This window comes from Nycticebus coucang, chromosome 20 (assembly GCF_027406575.1).
Source record: "Nycticebus coucang isolate mNycCou1 chromosome 20, mNycCou1.pri, whole genome shotgun sequence".
Taxonomy (NCBI): Eukaryota; Metazoa; Chordata; class Mammalia; order Primates; family Lorisidae; genus Nycticebus; species Nycticebus coucang.
Window position 1 is genome coordinate 10,569,927 of NC_069799.1, and position 18,898 is coordinate 10,588,824.

The window sequence follows — 18,898 nt, forward strand, 5'->3', positions numbered from 1 at the left end:
CAAGGACGAAAGATGAAAATACCATAATTCTGAAATGATGACAAGCACCATTACTCTTAGATAGGTCCAGATCGGGCAGAAACAGGACAAGATAAGAACAAATGGACCAAGTACTGTCATGATGAGAGTTAATGAGCTAAGTGCTGTGACAAACTGTTTTACTTATTCACTACTTGCCAGATCTGCTTGATGTGTTGCCAGATCTACTTCATGTGACCTTGATGCTACCTATCTGCTAATCTGCTAAATTGCAAGGTTCGCTTCTGTAAAAGAGGTCATCATAACCTGAGCTTGCTTTTTGCTTCTTTTGCTAACTTTCAGCCCACTTGTTTGGCCCTCTGCCAACTTTCAGACTATAAAAACCCCAACTTGAGACCCCTCAGTGCTCTCTCCCTTATTCTGCCCCGCAGTTAATGACAGACTCCTTTTTGAACTTCTAATTTGAGTTGGTGGTCCTTATCTCGCCCGATAACAGAAGCCCAGCCCTGATCTCCTTGACCACCTGTTGATAAACACTAGAAACTCCAAATTCAGACATGACTCTTCACATTCAGAAGCGGCTATCTCTGCTGATACTGGGGCACCACCTAGTGTTCTCTCTCAAACAAAAATTTTAACTTTCCGGGATACCTATAATAGGTCATTTTAACCCCAAAGCCCAGGGCTAAAGAACAAAGGGAAGGAGAAAAAGATAGAGGAAAATAGGGGAGAAGATAAAGAAGAAAGCACACATAAGGAGAAACAAGCAAAAAAAATCTCTGGCTGCATGAAGAACCAGAATAGAGCAATTCTCCAAAGGAATCGCAGCAGAGCTCTACAGACAATTCCAACTGTGAAGAAATTATGGAAATGATAGAAATGGACTTGGATTATGGATGACAAATACAATGAAAAAAATTGAAGGGAAAATAAAAAATCAGCAAAAAGAACTCCAAAAGTTGTCCCAAGATCTTAACAAAATGAAAGACAAACTCTCTTATTACCTAGACAAAATTAGAAAGAATGTAACTGAGCTTAAAGAATTGAAGGAGGCATTCAGGGAGTTTCAAAATACAGTACAGAGTTTTAACAACAGTTTTCACATCTCCATGGAGAAAGAATCTCAGAGCTTGAAGACAAGGTACTCAAGCTAACCTAGTCATTAAAAGAGGCAGAAAAGAGAGTAAGAGCAAAGTAATCACTTAGAGTGTTATAAAAGCATGCAAACATATAAATTATAAGTATCTCTAAAGGAGAGAAGAATCCCAAAAGCATGGAAATTGTAGTTGATAGCAGAAAATTTTCCAAGCATCATGAAAGATCTGACATACACCTAGTAGGTAGATATTGAAGGCAAGAATCACTCAATGTAAACAGAGCTTCTCTAAGATACACTGTAATTAACCTGCCAAAGTCAAAATGAAACAAGTTCTACAAGCAGCCAGGCATAAGCTGACCTCCAAGGGCAAACCCATCGGTTATAACTGACTTCTCAGCAGAAACTTTACAAGCCAGAAAAGAATGGGATCCTACCTTAAATCTTTTTAAAGAAACAACTGCTGGCTCGGCACCTGTGGCTCAAGTGGCTAAGGCGCCAGCCACATACACCTAAGCTGACAGGTTTGAATCCAGCCTGGGCCCACCAAACAACAATGACACCTGCAACTAAAAAATAGCCAGATGTTGTGGTGGGTGCCTGTAGTCCCAGCTACTTGGGAGGCGGAGGCAAGAGAATTACTTGAGCCCAGGAGTTGGAGGTTGCTATGAGCTGTGATGCCACAGCACTCTACCCAGGGCGACAGCTTGAGGCTCTGTCTCAAAAAAAAAAAAAGAAAGAAAGAAAGAAAGAGGGCGGCACCTGTGGCTCAGTTGGTGGGGCGCCGGCTCCATATACCAAGGGTGGCGGGTTCAGGCCCGGCCCCGGCTGAACTGCAACCAAAAAATAGCTGGGCGTTGTGGCGGGCGCCTGTAGTCCCAGCTACTTGGGAGGCTGAGGCAAGAGAATCGCTTAGGCCCAGGAGTTGGAGGTTGCTGTGAGCTGTGTGATGCCATGGCACTCTACTGAGGGCCATAAAGTGAGACTCTGTCTCTACAAAAAAGAAAAGAAAGAAAGAAAGAAAGAAAACAACTGCCATCCTAGGATTCTGCATCCTGCAATACTAAGTTTAAAATTTGACGGAGAACTCAAACCTTTTACTGACAAGCAAACATTATGGAAATTTGATATTACAAGACCTGCTCTGCAGGAAGTACTCAAACTTGTACTTTACACAGACTATTACAATGGACTCCAGCTAAATAAAGACACCTGGAAATGAAAGGATAAAGCCTAGTTACCACAATGGCCAACATAATAAATCAAGGCAACATACGCCCACACAAGATGAACTGAATTCCAGCCTACTGATCAATCTCCTCAATAAACATGATGGGGGCAGTACAGAGACTTCTGCCTGGGATGCCACAGTGGCTGGTCTCCTGTCTGGCCAATGTGCAGTGGACCACAGGCTGCCATGGAGCAGGAGCTTAAAGAGCTGAGTCAGTAGCCAAGTGCACAGCCATCTACCCAGGGTAATGAGAAGTTAATGTTCATCTTGGACATGCCTTGGGCTTCTGGAAATAGTGGAGTGCTCACCTTTTGGAACCATGGCGTATCTGGCGTTCAACATTTTACTCGTGGAGGAGAGATGTCGAGGAGCCCCTGGGTGTCTGCTGAGGCACCAAGGCAGAATGTTAATGAAGTGGAGCCACAGTTCAGTATGACACTCCATGAACTATTGCCCCCAAGGAACTCCCACTCCTTCCCCTATGAGTTACTATCAGAAACATCTCCCTCCCAGCCAGAGATGATGAGTGCCCAATATTACAGAGGTGGCCATGACCTTCAATGGGCATCTTCAGATGTCCCCCAATGGGCTGCCAGTCTCAACTTCCAATGGAAGAATGCCCATGATGTCCCACATGGGGGTCCCAGCAATGCCTTATTCTGAACCTTCAAAAGCACCTTCTAATAGAGCCTCTTTATCACCTGAGATGGTATTGGCCCTAACCACACCTGCCACTGAGGCCAAGGCTATACTCCCTTCTCTGGCTCAGATGTTGCCCCCCAGAGATCCCCATAACCATGGGATGTGCCCAGCTGAAACCCAATCATTGCTGGCATTAAAAATCTCAGGACTCTATTATGAGTCAGCCAGACTCCCAGGCAGGCCCCTTCCTGCCCAAGCAGCCCTACCCTTCTCCACAGAAAACAGAGCCAAACTCCAAGGCCCAGGAAGAGGCTCACAGAGGCAGATGGTCAGCTCCAAGGCCTTACTGCTGCCAGTATGAGAACTGTGGAAAAGCTTTATACCTTGTGACTCACCAGCATACAGGTGAGAGGCCCTACAAATGCTCTCGGGAAGGCTGTGTCTTTCTTTCATTCTGATGAGCTTGCACGACGTATGCAGATACACACCAGATATTGACCATATGTGATCAGGATGGCCAAAAATTCATGAGATCTGACCATCAAAGATTCATCAGCAGAAGCCTGGACCGTCAGACCCACAGGTCCATGAGAGGGAGATGAGTAGTCTTCCCTCAGATACTGCCTGCCTCTCAGCAGCTGGTCTTTTTGGTGACTTGAGGATACTGGAGGGGGCAGATAAGGACAACCTCCCTCCACTACCACCACCCACCCCAGGTACAGAAAACCACCAAGGGGGTGGCACCTGTGGCTCAGTGAGTTGGGCACCAGCCCCATATACCGAGGGTGGCAGGTTCAAACCCGGCCCCAGCCAAACAAAAAAATAGCCAAGCGTTGTGGCGGGAGCCTGTAGTCCCAGCTACCTGGGACGCTGAGGCAAGAGAATTGCCTGAGCCCTAGAGCTGGAGGTTGCTGTGAGCTGTGACATTATAGCACTCTACAGAGGGCAACAAAGTGAGACTCTGTCTCTAACCACCAAGGTCCAGATTTTAAGGGCCCTATCAAGCTCTGCTGTCCCTTGGGGGTCGAGGGGATAATGACTACCATGGCAACTCAGGTACTTTATAGAACCTTGTTCCTAGACTCAGCAGGCCATCTTAGTGGGAAGAAAACAGCGAGAAGAGAACTTGACCAAGTTATCAAGTGCTGATCTGTCTGCTCCAGAGGTGATCTCTCCCCTCAGAGACAGGGTCTTCTGTAGGTGTTTTCTGAACCCAGCTCACGTCAAGCACAGAGACATAATGAATCAGGTCTGGTTTCTATGCACAAGGGACCATCTTGGTCTAGGAACTAAGAGATCTCCCTAAGTGCAGTGGCCTCGGGAAAGAGAAGTTGCCAGAGGAGGGTCAGCAAGGCTTCTGGCAGAGGGGACCCTTGAACCTAACATCTAGTAATCCCTCAAATGTTGAAATAAACTAAGCAGCTGGCAGTGCCCGTAACTCAGTGGGTAGGGCACTGGCCATATACACCAACACTGGCCAGTTTGAACCCAGCCTGGGTCAGCTAAACAACGACAACGACAACAAAAAAAAATAGCCTGGTGTTGTGGAGGGCCTCTGTAGTCCCAGCTACTTGGGAGGCTGAGGCAAGAGAATCACGTAAGCCCAAGAGTTTGAGGTTGCTGCGAGCTGTGTGTGACACCATGGCACTCTACCCAGGGCAACATAGTGAGACTCTGTCTCAAACATAAATAAATAAATAAACTGAGCAGCTGAATGAAAAGGGAAGAGGATTCTAGATAGAGGATACTGAATCTGGCAGCTGCTCAGAGGAGAGCCAGCCTCAAGTTCCATCCATTCAGCAAGTGTTTTTTGAGCCCACCATTCAGACAGCTCCAAGGCTGCGGGGATCCATGGTAAGGAGCACGAAGACAACTGCAGGAAGTGCCAAGGAGGACAGACTTCTCAGGAGGTGTCTGAGTCAGACCTGAAGACTCCTGGGAGTTAGCCACTCCTCGTGTTTCAGGGACATGGTCACACCCTATGTAGCACACTAGGAGTTCAGAGGTACCCACAGGCACCCTGTCTGTGCTGTGGAGCAGAGGATTCTGAATGCTCAGTGCTACCAAGGACAAATCTACCCTCTGTAGATCATTCTGGGCCTCTGGGAAAGCCCCACAGCCTTGGCAGAGCCTGCTTCTACTCTCCCATCTCTACCCTGACCCTGTCCTGTTGGCAGCTTTGGTCTGTGTCATTAGTGGCTTCAGTGTACCAGAGGTAAACACCCAGGTGCCCTCCAGCCAGGCCCAGAGTGAGGGGAGAGGACATAATGAAAAAGAGAGGCAGGGAGTTTAGGCTGTGCTGACCCCTCAGTGCCCCCGCTCTGGGAGATGCTTAGTGCCCAGGACTTGCTGGGATTGGTGCCCATAGCTCAGTGAGTAAGGCACCGGCCACTTACACTGAAGCTCGTGGGTTCAAGCCCAGCCCGGGGCCTGCTGAACAACAATGACAACCAAAAAATAGCATTGTGGTGGGCACCTGTAGTCCCAGCTAATTGGGAAGCCGAGGCAAGAGAATTGCTTAAGCCCAACAGTTTGAGGCTGCTCTGAGGTGTGAGGCCACAGTACTCTACCAACGGTGACATAGTGAGACTCTGTCTCAAAAAAAAAAAAAAAAATTTTTTTTTTATTTCTCCATCACAAATGAAACTCAGTTTAGCAGGATATGGCATCCTGGACTGAAACTTGTTTTGTTCAAGGTTAAAACTGATGGCCATCCTCTTCTGGCTTGAAAAGTTTTATCTGGAAGGTCTGCTGTCATCTTGGTATTTTTCCCTTTGTAGGTAAAACGTTTCTTACACCTGGCTGCTTTCAGGATTTTTTCTTTAGTATTGACTTTGGCAAAGTTAATGACAATGTGTCTAGATGGTTTAGATTGTGCTGTGCTAGGGTTCTGAAACTCTCTACTACGTGAATTTCTGTCTTTCGCAATGCTTGGGAAATTCTCCGCCACAATGGCTTAATGTTCAGCTTCAGTGCTTTTAGGACAATCCTTTTCTCCTTCACAAATCCCTATAATTCAGATGTTCAATATTTTGGAATACTCCCGTAACTCTCTCAGGGAATATTCTGTTTTTGTTCTCTTTTTTCCTTCTGCCTCTTTGAACAACTGGGTTAGTTCAAAAATCTTGTACTCAGTTTCTGAAATTCCTTCTTCACCATGCTTTACTCTATTACTGAGGCTCTCTCTGCTGTTTTGAAGCTCCTTAAATGGCTCTTCCAATTTCTTAAGTTCTGTTATGTTCTTCCTAAGTACATTCAGATTCTCGGTGACTTTAATTTCACTAGTTTCTTGAGACAACTTTTGGACTATTTTTTTGGATTCATTTTTCCACCTTCTCCTCAATTCCTTTCATCTTATTCACCATCCTTATTCTGAATTTTATTTCTGACATATCAGCAGTTTCTCCATGGATGGTATTTTCTGCTGTATCTTCCTTGTAATGTCTTGGGGAAGCAGATTTGATCTGACTTTTCATGTTGCTACAATTCTGCTGGTTCCTCCCCATGTGTACTTTCAGCTTTTTAAATATTAATTATACTTTTTTTAGCTGAAATGTTAGGTTGGCCCTGAATAGTTATTGACAGATAATCTAATTGGGAACCCTTAGGAAGCACCCCACAGACCTATTTGGCAACTAAAACTGCCAGGGTGAAATCAGGTCTGGAGGGTCCAGGAAACAGAGTTTGCCACCTCTTCACCAATGAGTTGGAGCTTGTACTTCTGGCCCTTCCCCCAGACTCACAAAGCTCTCTTTCAGGGAGCTGAATAGATAACTGATTCTGCCCTGGTATCAGCCTGTCCTCCACCCAGTTTAAAGGAGTTGCCCTATTTTGCTGGAGTCCCTGCTATAAAAAATTCCAACATGACTTGGCGCCTGTGGCTCAAGTTGCTAAGGCGCCAGCCACATACACCTGAACTCGCAGATTCGAATCCAGCCCGGGCCCACCAAACAATAAGGGCTGCAACAAAAAAATGGCCTGGCATTGTGGCGGGCACCTGTAGTCCCAGCTACTTGGGAGGCAGAGGCAGGAGAATCGCTTGAATCCAGGAGTTGGAGGTTGCGGTGAGCTGTGATGCCATAGCACTCTACTCAGGGCAACAGCTTGAAGCTGTCTCAAAAAAAAAAAAAAAAAAAAAAATACCAACAGCTATAGACCCTACCAGTTACAGCTTAAAGATGGGAATTCTTGGATAGACCCAAGAGCCGGTAAGAAATAGTGATCCAGTATCTTTTTAAAATTATTTTTGAGACAGAGTCCCAGTACGTTGCCCTTGGGAGGATGAGGCAAGAGAATCACTTAAGCCCAAGCGTTTGAGGTTGCTGTGAGCTGTTATGTCACTTCACTGAGGGCGACACAGTGAGACCCACCTCAAAAAAAAAGTTGGGAAGGGGAGAAGTGGATGGGTAAATTCACACCTAACAAATACAATGCACGCTTTCTGGATGAAAGGCATACTTGTAACTTTAATTAAAATGTACAGAAACAGATTATGTAATTAAAACATGCGTACCACAATTAACATTCTGAAATAAAGGAAACAGAAAACAAAGACAAAAATAAAAATAAAAAATAAAAACCTCGCTCATAGTGAAGACCAAGTATACCTCATATCCAAGGTTACTCGGATCTGAGTCTTGCAGGCAGGTATCTTAACTTGGCTTAAGTAAATGCCAAAAATATATTTTGTGCCTTAGTTTCTTTCTTTAAGCTGACAAATTTATAAAAGGATAGCACTTGGCAACAAAACCAAAAATGATACTGATACCCGAGTTTCATCTTCAGTAGGCTACTGGTCTAGGTGATTGGAAGAATGAATCCATGGACCACGATCAGTGGTTAAGATAGGATTTATTTACACTAAAGAAAAGAATACAAAAACACCAAAGTTCCTGACAGAGAGAACCTAGGTGTGGGGAGGGAAGGGAAGAGACGCTCCCTTTCTTCCCTCAGTCTGTCTCCCAGGGCTTTTTGTCCAGGAATATATATATAGTCCTCGTGGTTACATTTAGCCTGAACTCAGTAGCAAATAAATGGCTATAATCCCTTTCACTCACAGACCTAGGAAACATACATGAAATTGACCAGGCCTAGAAGATGGGGGGTTCCCTGTTCAGCCTCCCAGTGCAAAGGGAGGGAGATCTAAGGTGCTGGTGTCTCCCCAGCAACTGTCCGGACCCTCAGGCTACTGGAGCCTCCTACAGAACCCCCTGCCCACCTTCCAGCCAGCAGGTTCCTCTGCCTGCTGCTCCCACACCACCACCACTAGGGCTGAGGCAGCAGGTCCTCCAGCCAGCTGGCTGGGGCACCACCTCTCATGCATCAATACTATCATCAACATCAAAAAATAAATATGAAACATCTCAAGTCCTAAAATAGTGAAATGCGACAGTAAAGTGGGTGATTCACAGACTCAGACAGCAGCATATGTGTCACAGAATGAGGCCCCAGAACCATAAAAAACCTTTTCAGTGTGTTAATGATATATTAATAGCAACATTAAGTTAAATGAAAACTCAAAAGAGGCAAAACTGAGAACACTGCTTTATAATCAATAGATGGTTAAGCTACAAAGAACAAAAAGAATCAGGAGTGTGGGCTCGGTACCGGTAGCTCAGTAGTTGGGGTGCCAGCCACATACACCAAGCTTGGCAGGTTCAAATTCAGCCCTGGCCTGCTAAACAACAAAAAAAGAAATAGCCTGGCATTGTAGTGGGAGCTGTGGTGGGCGCCTGTAGTCTCAGCTACTTGGGAGGCTGAGGCAAGACAATGGCTTAAGCCCAAGAGTTTGAGGTTGTTGTGAGCTATGATGCCAGGACCCTCTACTGAGGGCAAGACAGTGAAACTGTCTCAAAAAAAAAAAAAAAAAAAAGAAGAATCAGGAGTGTGGTCCCCTCTAGGGAGATACACCAGAATAGACCAGTGCTTCTTTTTTTTTTTTTTTTGTGATTTTTGGCCGGGGCTGGGTTTGAACCCGCCACCTCTGGCATATGGGACCAGCGCCCTACTCCTTGAGCAACAGGCGCCGCCCCAGCCCAGTGCTTCTTTATTCACCCGGATGATGAGTCCATGTGGGATTACATTATTTTTAAAACTCAGCATAATTTACTTCAAAGAGTATTGTTGCTTTTTCAGATCATATTACTCAGTACACTCATATTTTCAACCAAAAAATTAAAAAGCTTAAACTCAAGCCATAGAATAAAATTATTAAATACTTGGGAAAACAGACATTATATGGCAGAAAGATATAACATTAGTCCATGGCTGCTGTGAACAGGTTGGGAAAACTTCAAGGGAAGCTCCCCAGGAAGAACTTAACTGTGCCTTCAATGACCTCCTAGGGCAGTCTCAAAATTGGCCTTTGGACTTACAGGGCTCAGGCCTCCGCATTCTGGTCAGGTTTATTTACATAATTTTACAAAAGAAAACACACAGTGGCTCAATGCCTGAGCTCAGTGGTTAGGGAGCAGTTGTTCTTGTTTAGTAGGACTGCGCCAGGCTCAAATCAAGCCTCACTTCAAGTCCCTTTCACAAACTCTGTGAAAGTTGGGGGTACTGAAAATTTCAATCCTCTGGGCATGTGGCTGGTTTCCTTGGAAAGAAGCCTCCTAACCAGAAGTTTCCAGGGCTTTGCAAAGATCCCTTTAATAACATAACCTCAATTGTTTAAAGAGCTTTACAGGTCAGAAGCTACTTCAGAAGTCAGGGCAAATGACCAAATAATCTAACCAAGGTTATTCTTACTGTCCATCACTTAGGAAAAACAAAGGTTACAAAAACCGAGAGCCAGGAATCATGGGGAAAAACCCAAAGTTTATCTGTCATATCACAGAAATCATAGGGCGCTAAAACAGAAACAGGAAAAGCAAAAGTATTAGTCTCTTTAGGCTCAAACTATGGCCCGTGGGGAACATGTGGCCCACCAAGGACATTTATCCGGCCCTCCGGGTGTTTTTGCCGCTCCTGCCTGTCCTGCTTAGCAGCCGACTTGTCCCAGGCCCACAGTGCGCATGTGTGAACTGAGCCGAACTCTCCGACTCCCCTGCATTTATATTCTGATTGCTATTCAGATGTGTATGATGTTGTATATTGTGTGCTGTGTAAGCCCCGGTTCACACTGTTGCCATCTCTGAACACTGCAAGTTCAGCCATATGTTTGTATGGCTGAACTCACATTAGATTCGGAAGAAAAAAGGCATACGTGTCTTCTTATTTCCTGCAGTGCCTTCTTATTTCCTGTGCGAGTACACAGATCGCAGTATGGCTCACACAGGGTAGTATGAACTGGAAAGGTGGTGGAGGAACCAGCTCTGTAATCGTGCCGGTTCCCGCACCGCACCAGGGTGAGCCTGAGGTAAAACCGGACTTCCACCAATATGGGCACTGGTGAGGCTGAAATGATGTGGACTGGCAAGGCTGCATTGATGGACACTGATATGACTGCATCGATGGGCAGTGCAGTCTGTATTTCTCTGTGTGGGCAAAGTTATTGGTGGTATATTGTTTTTGTAGCACTATATATATATATATATATATATATAGGTATTTTACTAATAGCAATTTGGAATCCCTAGGAAACAATGATATCAAGAAAGAGAAAAACTGTGTCAGAGTGTAGGATATTCAAAAAACAGTGGACTTATGATTACTTTTTCATGCAGTACAAGGAATGAGCTGTGTGTCTGTTATGCCAAAATATAGTGTCTGTGTTCAAAGATTACAATTTGCGTTGACACTATCAAACTCAACATAAAAATAAATATGATTGTTTGGTCGGAGAAATGAGGAAAGATTAAAATACTAAAACTGAAAAATACATTGACAACTTAACAAAATACTTTTGTGAAGCAGAAGCAGCTAAATATTTCATCACTGCAAGCAATTTTTCAAGTTGCCAAGCTAACAGCGTGCACTTGGAGACCATTTGAGGGAGAATTTGTTAAAGAATGCCTTCTTTCTGTTGCCAAAGAGATGTGTCCAGAGAAGGCTGATTTATTTGGTACAGTAAGTCTTTCAGGACCTACAATTACATGGAGGATTAAAGAAATGGGAGAGAATTTGCATCAGCATTTGCAAAACTCCGCAAAAACATTTTCCTATTTTTCCTTGGCACTCAACAAAAGTAATGATGTTCGTGATTCTGCACAACTTCTAATTTTTATTCATGGGATGAAAGACTATTTCAAAGTCACAGAAGAGCTTGCTGCACTGCAAAGTATCAAAGGAACAACTACAGCACAGGATATCTATGAAAAGGTTTGTCAAACTCTGAATGGTTTGGAGCTGGACTGGGCAAAACTAGCCAGTGTGACAACTGATGGTGCTCCTAGCGTGGTGGGGTCTAAGAAAGGAGTAATTGCTCGCATTAACCAAGAAACGGACAAACATAAGCATTCTCATCCAATAGTCATACACTGCCTCATCCACCAACAAGCACTGTGTAGTAAATCACTGAATTGGAAGTCTGTTATGAAAATTGTGGTATCTTGTGTTAACTTCATTAGAGCTAATGCACTAAACCACAGACAATTTCAGGAATTTCTGTCTGAGCTAAATGTTGCCTATGAAGATGTTCCGTACCACACAGAAGTCCATTGGCTGAGTCGAGGGAGAGTTTTGAAACATTTCTATGACTTATTTCCACAGATTACACCTTTTCTGCTTTCAAAAAACAAAGAAGTACCAGGGCTCAATGATACAGAATGGAAATGGCATCTTGCCTTAAACAGATGTAACAGAGCTACTCAACAGTTTCAATGTGCAACTTCAAAGAAAGGGGAAGCTCATCTGTGATATGCAATCACATGTGAAAGCACCTGAAGTAAAATTAGGCCTCCTCACCAAACAAGTGAAGGAGGAAAATTTCTGCTGTCTACCCACAACTCAAAATCTTTAGCGGAAAAACCATTGGTTGCATTCCCAAACAAAACATGTGTGGATTCACTGGAAAAGTTGCAAAAGGAGTTCCAATTTAGATTTAAAGAACTTCACCTCCACGAACGGGACATACAGGTTTTCTGTAACCCATTTTCTATTGACACTGAAAATGTGGATATAATTTACCAAATGTAACTGGCTGAACTGCAGAATTGTGACTCTCCTAAAGACACATTCAAGTCAAGCAGCCTTCCTAATTTCCATGCATCTCTCCCCTCTGAGACATATCCTAATCTCAAGAACCAGGCACTCAAAATGGCAACCATCTTTGGCAAAAGTTATTATGTCTGTGAACAAACTTTTTCCAAAATGAAGCATCTGAAATCTCTAACCAGATCTAGACTAACTGATACACACTTGCATCACCTGTTACGACTAGCAGTGACAAATATGGAACCGGACATTAACCATCTCATTAGTCAAAAGCAGGCCCATAGTTCCCATTGAAATACTGGTAAGTTTGTTGATTTAACTTTACTTGTTATCATTTTAAATATTGTATTTGTTCCCATTTTGATTTTTTACTTCAAAATAAGATATGTGCAGTGTGCATAGGAATTTGTTCATAATTTTTTTTTAAACTATAGTCCAGCCCTCCAACGGTCTGAAGGACAGTGAACTGGCACCCTGTTTAAAAAGTTTGAGGACTCCTGCTTTAGACAATAAATTTACATTATTTCTAGGATAATAAACAGTTCCCAAATGGTATCTCATAGTTTATCTTTAAACTCCAATATCCAGCCAATAGGAAACAATAAACAGTTATTCAGTGTCACAAATTCTCCACCCTATAAAAGGAAAGGAATATTTGGTTAAATCTCTATTTATCAATTTTTCTATTCTACTTTCTTGTGAAAATGTATTCATTTTTTTCTGCAAAGTGGAAATTATTCTTATTTCCTTTCCCAGGTACCATTCCTAAAGCTAAACCTTGAAATTCCAAAATACCTTCAAGTCAAAAGCATACCTGAGGGCGGTACCTGTCGCTCAGTGGGTGGGGCACTGGCCACATACCCCAGAGCTGGCGGGTTCGAACCCAGCCCCAGGCAGCTAAAACAATGACAACTGCAACAAAAAAATAGCCAGGGTTGTGGCGGGCACCTGTAGTTCCAGCTACTAAGGAGGCTGAGGCAAGAGAATCACTTAAGCCCAGGGGTCTGAGGTTGCTGTGAGCTGTGACACCATGGTACTCTACCGAGGGCGATGTAATAGGACTCTGTCTCAAAAAAGAAAAGAAAATGGTCAGTAAGAATTGTTAACAATTGAAATATAAGAGCAGACTTTTTCCTGAGATCTACATTTTTCATGAGTCTTTGAAAATATTTTATCTTTAAAATTCTACAGTTAAAATTTATTTTGGGTGGTGCCTGTGGCTCAGTCAGTAAGGCGCCTGCCCCATATACCGAGGGTGGCGGGTTCAAACCCGGCCCCGGCCAAACTGCAACCAAAAAATAGCCGGGCGTTGTGGCGGGTGCCTATAGTCCCAGCTACTCGGGAGGCTGAGGCAAGAGAATCGGTTAAGCCCAGGAGTTGGAGGTTGCTGTGAGCTGTGTGAGGCCACAGCACTCTACAGAGGGCCATAAAGTGAGACTCTGTCTCTACAAAAAAAAAAAAAAAAAAAAAAAAATTTATTTTAAAGTGAAAAGAAAAACTGCTGCTGAAATAAGTGAACAAATCTTTTCTAGATGACACACCCAGGAAGGGGCACTGCTGTCACAGACATGTGTGACTCAAGTGTCAAGTCAGATCATTCTATCACTTGTAACATCCACCCATCCCCATCCAGCTCAAAGAACTGGGATGACCCAGAGTGCTCACAGGGGCCATGTCTCTTTAAATGTCATCCCGAGACAGTTATAAAACCCAAGACCCAGGAAAAGACAAGAGAGTGGCTGAGAACATGTCACCCTATTAAGTTTCTAAATAAAAACCTCAATCCAAAGACATTTTGGTAAGAAGTCTGTGCTTGGAGAACAAAAAAGGATGAGAGGCACAAAGAATTGTTAAAGCAAAAAAAAAAAAAGAATTGTTAAAGCAGAGTATAAAGTGAATATTCTCTGATATCCTTTCATGTGAAATTGTCAAAAACACAAATATTTTCAAAACAGCCACCCACTGTTCTGTGAAATATGATAAACAAAACATTCTTTTTGTAAAGTACAATAAAGGATAAATAGTGGATAATGTGAATTGGTGAAAGTTGACATTTGGGAATATGGAGCAAAAACTAATTTAGGATTTTACTGAAAGTCCTAGTGGAGTTATGCTACAAAACTGGTACATTTGAGATTCTGTTCTCCATTCATTTGGAAAATGCAGGGAAAAATAAGTCCTTCTGTGGAATATTAAAATAACTAAATAGTTGGAAATTAGACTGAACTGACTATTGCACTCTGATTTTCTACCTAAAAATACTGAAATCTAACCCAAATGCATGTTTGTAAGTTACTACCTTAGAAATAAAAGTTATTGCAAGGTAGAATATAAATGTCTTAACACAATAACTAAGAAAATGCCAGGAAGGCTATGTTAAGCAGTGTGATGAAAATACATCAAATGGTATATAAAACCAGTGTATGGTGCCCCATATTGCATTAACATACACAGCTATGATTTAATAATAAATAAATTTTTTAAAAAATGCAAAAGAAAAAAGTTATTGCAACAAAAAAATAGCCAGGTGTTGTGGCAGGTGCCTGTAGTCCCAGCTACTTGGGAAGCTGAGGCAAGAGAATGGCTTAAGCCCAAGAGTTTGCGGTTCCTATGAGCTGTGCCGCCATGGCACTCTACCAAGGGTGACTGTCTCAAAAAAATAGAAAGAAATAAAAGTTATGCTCAACCAACTACAAATTACAGTTAACCTCTGATTACATCACCAGAAGATATGCACTGTGAACTAAAAGTATTAAGGCTCCTCTCCACCCAAGCAATTGACTGACTGGACCCTCTCCTTAGCCAAAGGGATCCTCTAAAACTGAGTTGCTGTGGGAGAAAGGAGATGAGACATGCCTCAACATGTCCCCCTGCCTTTTTAGGGATTTTTCTTTGTGACCCATTAACAGGCCTAAGTCAATGCAAGACATACCTACAGGTTCTCAATATACACAGCAAACTACCTGAGTAAAACATTTGAGTCTGGGCACATGTCCAGTAGTAGTAAGTCTCTGATTAAAACACCCTTATCTCAGCATTCCTTTTTGCTGACTCTTGGTCTATTAGACAAAGCCTAACTAAGCCAACAGAGACATAATCTTTAAACCCTTGGGCGGTGCCTGTGGCTCAGTGAGTGGGACACCTGCCCCATAAACCGAGGGTGGCAGGTTCAAACCTAGCTCCAACCAAACTGCAACAAAAAAATAGCCAGGTGTTGTGGAGGGCGCCTGTAGTCCCAGCTACCAGGAAGGCTGAGGCAAGAGAATTGCCTACGGCTGCCTAAGGCCAGGAGCTGCAGGTTGCTGTGAGCTGTGACGCCACCGTACTCTACGGAGGGTGACAAAATGAAACTCAAAAAAAGAAATATTTAAACCATTCTGTAACCTGTAAGCCCCCACTTTGGAATATCTCACCTTCTGTGGCAAAACCAATGTGTGTCTTCCACATAATTGATTTATGACTTTACCTGTAATTTCTAACTCCCTGAAATCTATAAAACCAAACTGTAATCCTGCCACTGTATAAGTCCACTTGCAAAGGGTTCTTGGGTGCTTCTCCAGGTAAATTTCCCAAATTTAGCTCTAAATAAATCTCTTTAAATTATTTTACAGAGTATGGCTTCATTTCTGTTAACACCACTACCATAGTTCAAAAAAGGTGACTACAAACCTACAACAAATCAAATGCTGAATTTGGTTTGCTTCTTCATGCATCTTTTAAAAGCCCTTCCTTCAATCCTCTCCTATAGATCCCCAAACACAAACCATGGCTGGGGGCTTCCCGTCCCATAAATGACTGTCTGTTCTAATAAACTATTTAATGTTTTAGTGGTGCCTTAGTTTGTTGTTGTTTTTTTTGTTTTTTGTAGAGACAGAGTCTCACTTTATGGCCCTTGGTAGAGTGCGGTGGCATCACACAGCTCACAGCAACCTCCAACTCCTGGGCTTAAGTGATTCTCTTGCCTCAGCCTCCCGAGTAGCTGGGACTACAGGCGTCCGCCACAACGCCCAGCTATTTTTTGGTTGCAGCTCAGCCGGGGCCGGATTTGAACCCGCCACCATCGGTATATGGAGCCGGCGCCTTACCGACTGAGCCACAGGCGCCGCCCGCCTTACTTTAATTGTAACAGGAGAAAAGACAGACTTAGAGATCCCACAGCGCCTGCCACTGCGTTGGGATTCTCGCCTCAGAATCCCCACGTCTTTACAGAACATGACCGGGAGGACGTGAGGCTGCGGGCCCGGAGAGGGGCTGTGGGAGTCACGGAAGGACAGGGCAGTTCACCCAGGGTCCTGGCTGCGCTTCTGGCCCCCACCCTGTGGCCCGAGGGGTGCCAGACCCCAGCAGCATTACTGGGGAACAGTTTCCAGACTCGGAGTTTTCGTAGAGAAGCCTGGACCCACCACAGCCAGTTCCAGCCGGTTCCCCCTCCCCCATGGTAACCAGCCCCCCGACACGCACCACTTTCCGGCTTCCACGTAGTCCCAGCATCGCCCTTACAGATCTTGCAGTACCTGCGATTCAGGTACAGAGGGTGCGGGAGAGAGACCAGGACCTTCCAGATACACGGAGAAGAGCAAGCACGGATTGATCTCAGCAGGCTGACGCGGGAGGAAAGGGTGGTGGCAGATGATAGAAGCCACCCCTTCCGCTTCCTCTGCAAGCCTGATTGAACGGTCCCAGCTCAGCTCCTGATTGGATGAGGCCTCAGACCCGCCCCCAAATCCCCTGAGCGACAGGTGATGGCGTCTGTCACATTTAAAGAAACAAGCAGGATTCTTCTTCCTAGAGAGACAGGACACTTCCTGGAGGGCTTTCATGTTTATCCTCATATATAACGTTATGCCCATATAAATAATATAAGATTCAGGCTGGGCGCGGTAGCTCACGCCTGTATTCCCAGCACTCTGGGAGGCTGAGGCCGGTGGATTCCCTGAGCTCACAGGTTCGAGACCAGCCTGAGCTGGAGCAAGACCATGTCTCTAAATAGCCGGGCGTTGTGGCGGGCACTTGCAGTCCCAGATACTCATACTCAGGAGGCTGAGGCAAGGGAATCCGCAACTTGAACCCAAAAGTTTGAGGTTGCTGTGAGCTGTGACGCCACAGTACTCTACCAAGGGTGACAAAGTGAGACTCTGTCTCAAAAAACAAACAAAAAAAAAAAATCAAAATTGGAAACCACAATGATAAACATTCCGAAATTTCAAATTTGAGGCCAGGTAGGTTAGCTCGGGCCTCTTAGCATTTTGAGACCAGTCTGGGAACTGGTCTCTCATAACAAGACCCCCATCCCTACAAATAAATAAATGAACAAGCAATAATAACCAGGCATGCTGGATGACAGGTTCTGAAACCCAAAATGAAAGAGTATTCCAAGGTGCAAAAGGAAAGGAAAACAGAATTCCCATTCTGTGTAGGGAATGTGGTCTTTTTATTTCCACCTATTAGATGCAGGTGAGGCAAAATCAGAATAGGAATTTTACCCAAGAGCTAAGGCAGACAGGGATTTAAAGGTCAGAGAGGCTGAGATTGGTCCATCCACTAGTTCCTAGGAGTGACATACACTGGATCCTTCCTGGGCAAGGGAGTAATCTGATTCTATCAGTGGGGTGTGCCTGTAGACTCAGCTACTCAGGAGGCTGAAGGAGACTCCCTTGAGCCTAGGAGTTAGAGGCAGTGAACTACGACCAGGCTATAGCACATGTGTGCTTTCACTAGGACAGAGCCTGGCTGGCTGGTGCAATAAATGTTTGTTTTTCTACAATGGCCAACATTCCTCTACAACATAAAAGGTATACTCGAACCAAGGCCAAGCCTTTAAAATGTTACACAAAATCACAGAACCTTGGAAAACAACTGTAGGTAATTTTGGCTCCAGAGGCTTTACAGATAGAATGAATCATCTCACCGCCTCTTCCTATGATTCTGCCCACCGATCTCTGGGGAACTGAGAGCTGCTCAGACACTGGGTTATTCTGTCAAGATCTAATGGATTGCTGCTTTGGCCTTGCACACCTGAAACAGGAAGACCACCGATAAGTAGCACTCCCTCATCGCCTGCATCCTCTGTCTCCGCAGAAATACCAGCAGCTGTTTCCACAGCTGTTTAATATTGGCTCCTTGCTGGCCAATGATGAACTTCACAGCTTCCTGGGGAACTCACATCTCTATTTCAATGTCATCCTTCCCAACAAAGTCAGCCATTCTTCTCTCCTCTCCCTCTACCTGCAGTATAGGATACAGGCAACTGTTGCACTGGCTGGGATCCTGGGGCCCAGGGCTATTTTCTGAATAGTGGAGCTTGTCCAAGAATTTTGTTCACTGGACATTTCCGCTTATTCTGACTTATGTTCACAACTGCCACGTCTTCCTCTTTGGATGAACTAGTTTTGAAATGGCAGTCTTTGGAACCTATGATTAATCATGAGGTGTGGTTATTAGATTTTACAGAAAGATGTCATGAGCATGAGATAATAGACATGAAAACATAAACTTGTAAAGAGAAAGCTATTACTATAGTAGTTTTCTTTATTCATCCAAGTAATGCACTTTTCTTGGTTTTAAACTTTACAAATGTGCATGATTAGATGAGATGGGGCGCATTCAGGGTGGTATGGCCGTAAACTCAAATGTGCATGATTCATTGCAGCTTTGTGAGATAATTCTTTTAGAGAAGAAAAAGTTTGCATTTAACTTTAAATATTAATGCCCACAATATAAAGTCAAGTTAGTAGTAGGAATTTTGTATCAGATAGCAAGAGTATCTGGGAGAATGTGTTTTATTACACCATCACTGAGGTGAAACCCACACTGAGACATCAGCAGACTGTCCCCATATTAGGGGACAAAATATTGAT

At 44.0% G+C, this 18,898-nt stretch overlaps 2 protein-coding genes across 2 annotated transcripts in view; one reads left to right on the forward strand and one right to left on the reverse strand.

The window, feature by feature from the left end:
* LOC128572284 (zinc finger protein 267-like) overlaps positions 1-16,640 on the reverse strand; it is a 45,108-nt gene extending 28,468 nt beyond the window's left edge. Inside the window, exon 1 of the mRNA XM_053572114.1 lies at positions 16,503-16,640. Within this exon, the coding sequence (XP_053428089.1) occupies positions 16,503-16,532 (30 nt within the window). The 5' untranslated portion in view covers positions 16,533-16,640. The remainder of the gene's footprint in view (positions 1-16,502) is intronic.
* Positions 1-18,898, forward strand: part of LOC128573137 (zinc finger protein 501-like) — a 501,109-nt gene that overhangs the window by 467,907 nt on the left and 14,304 nt on the right. The gene's annotated exons all lie outside the window — the stretch shown is intronic.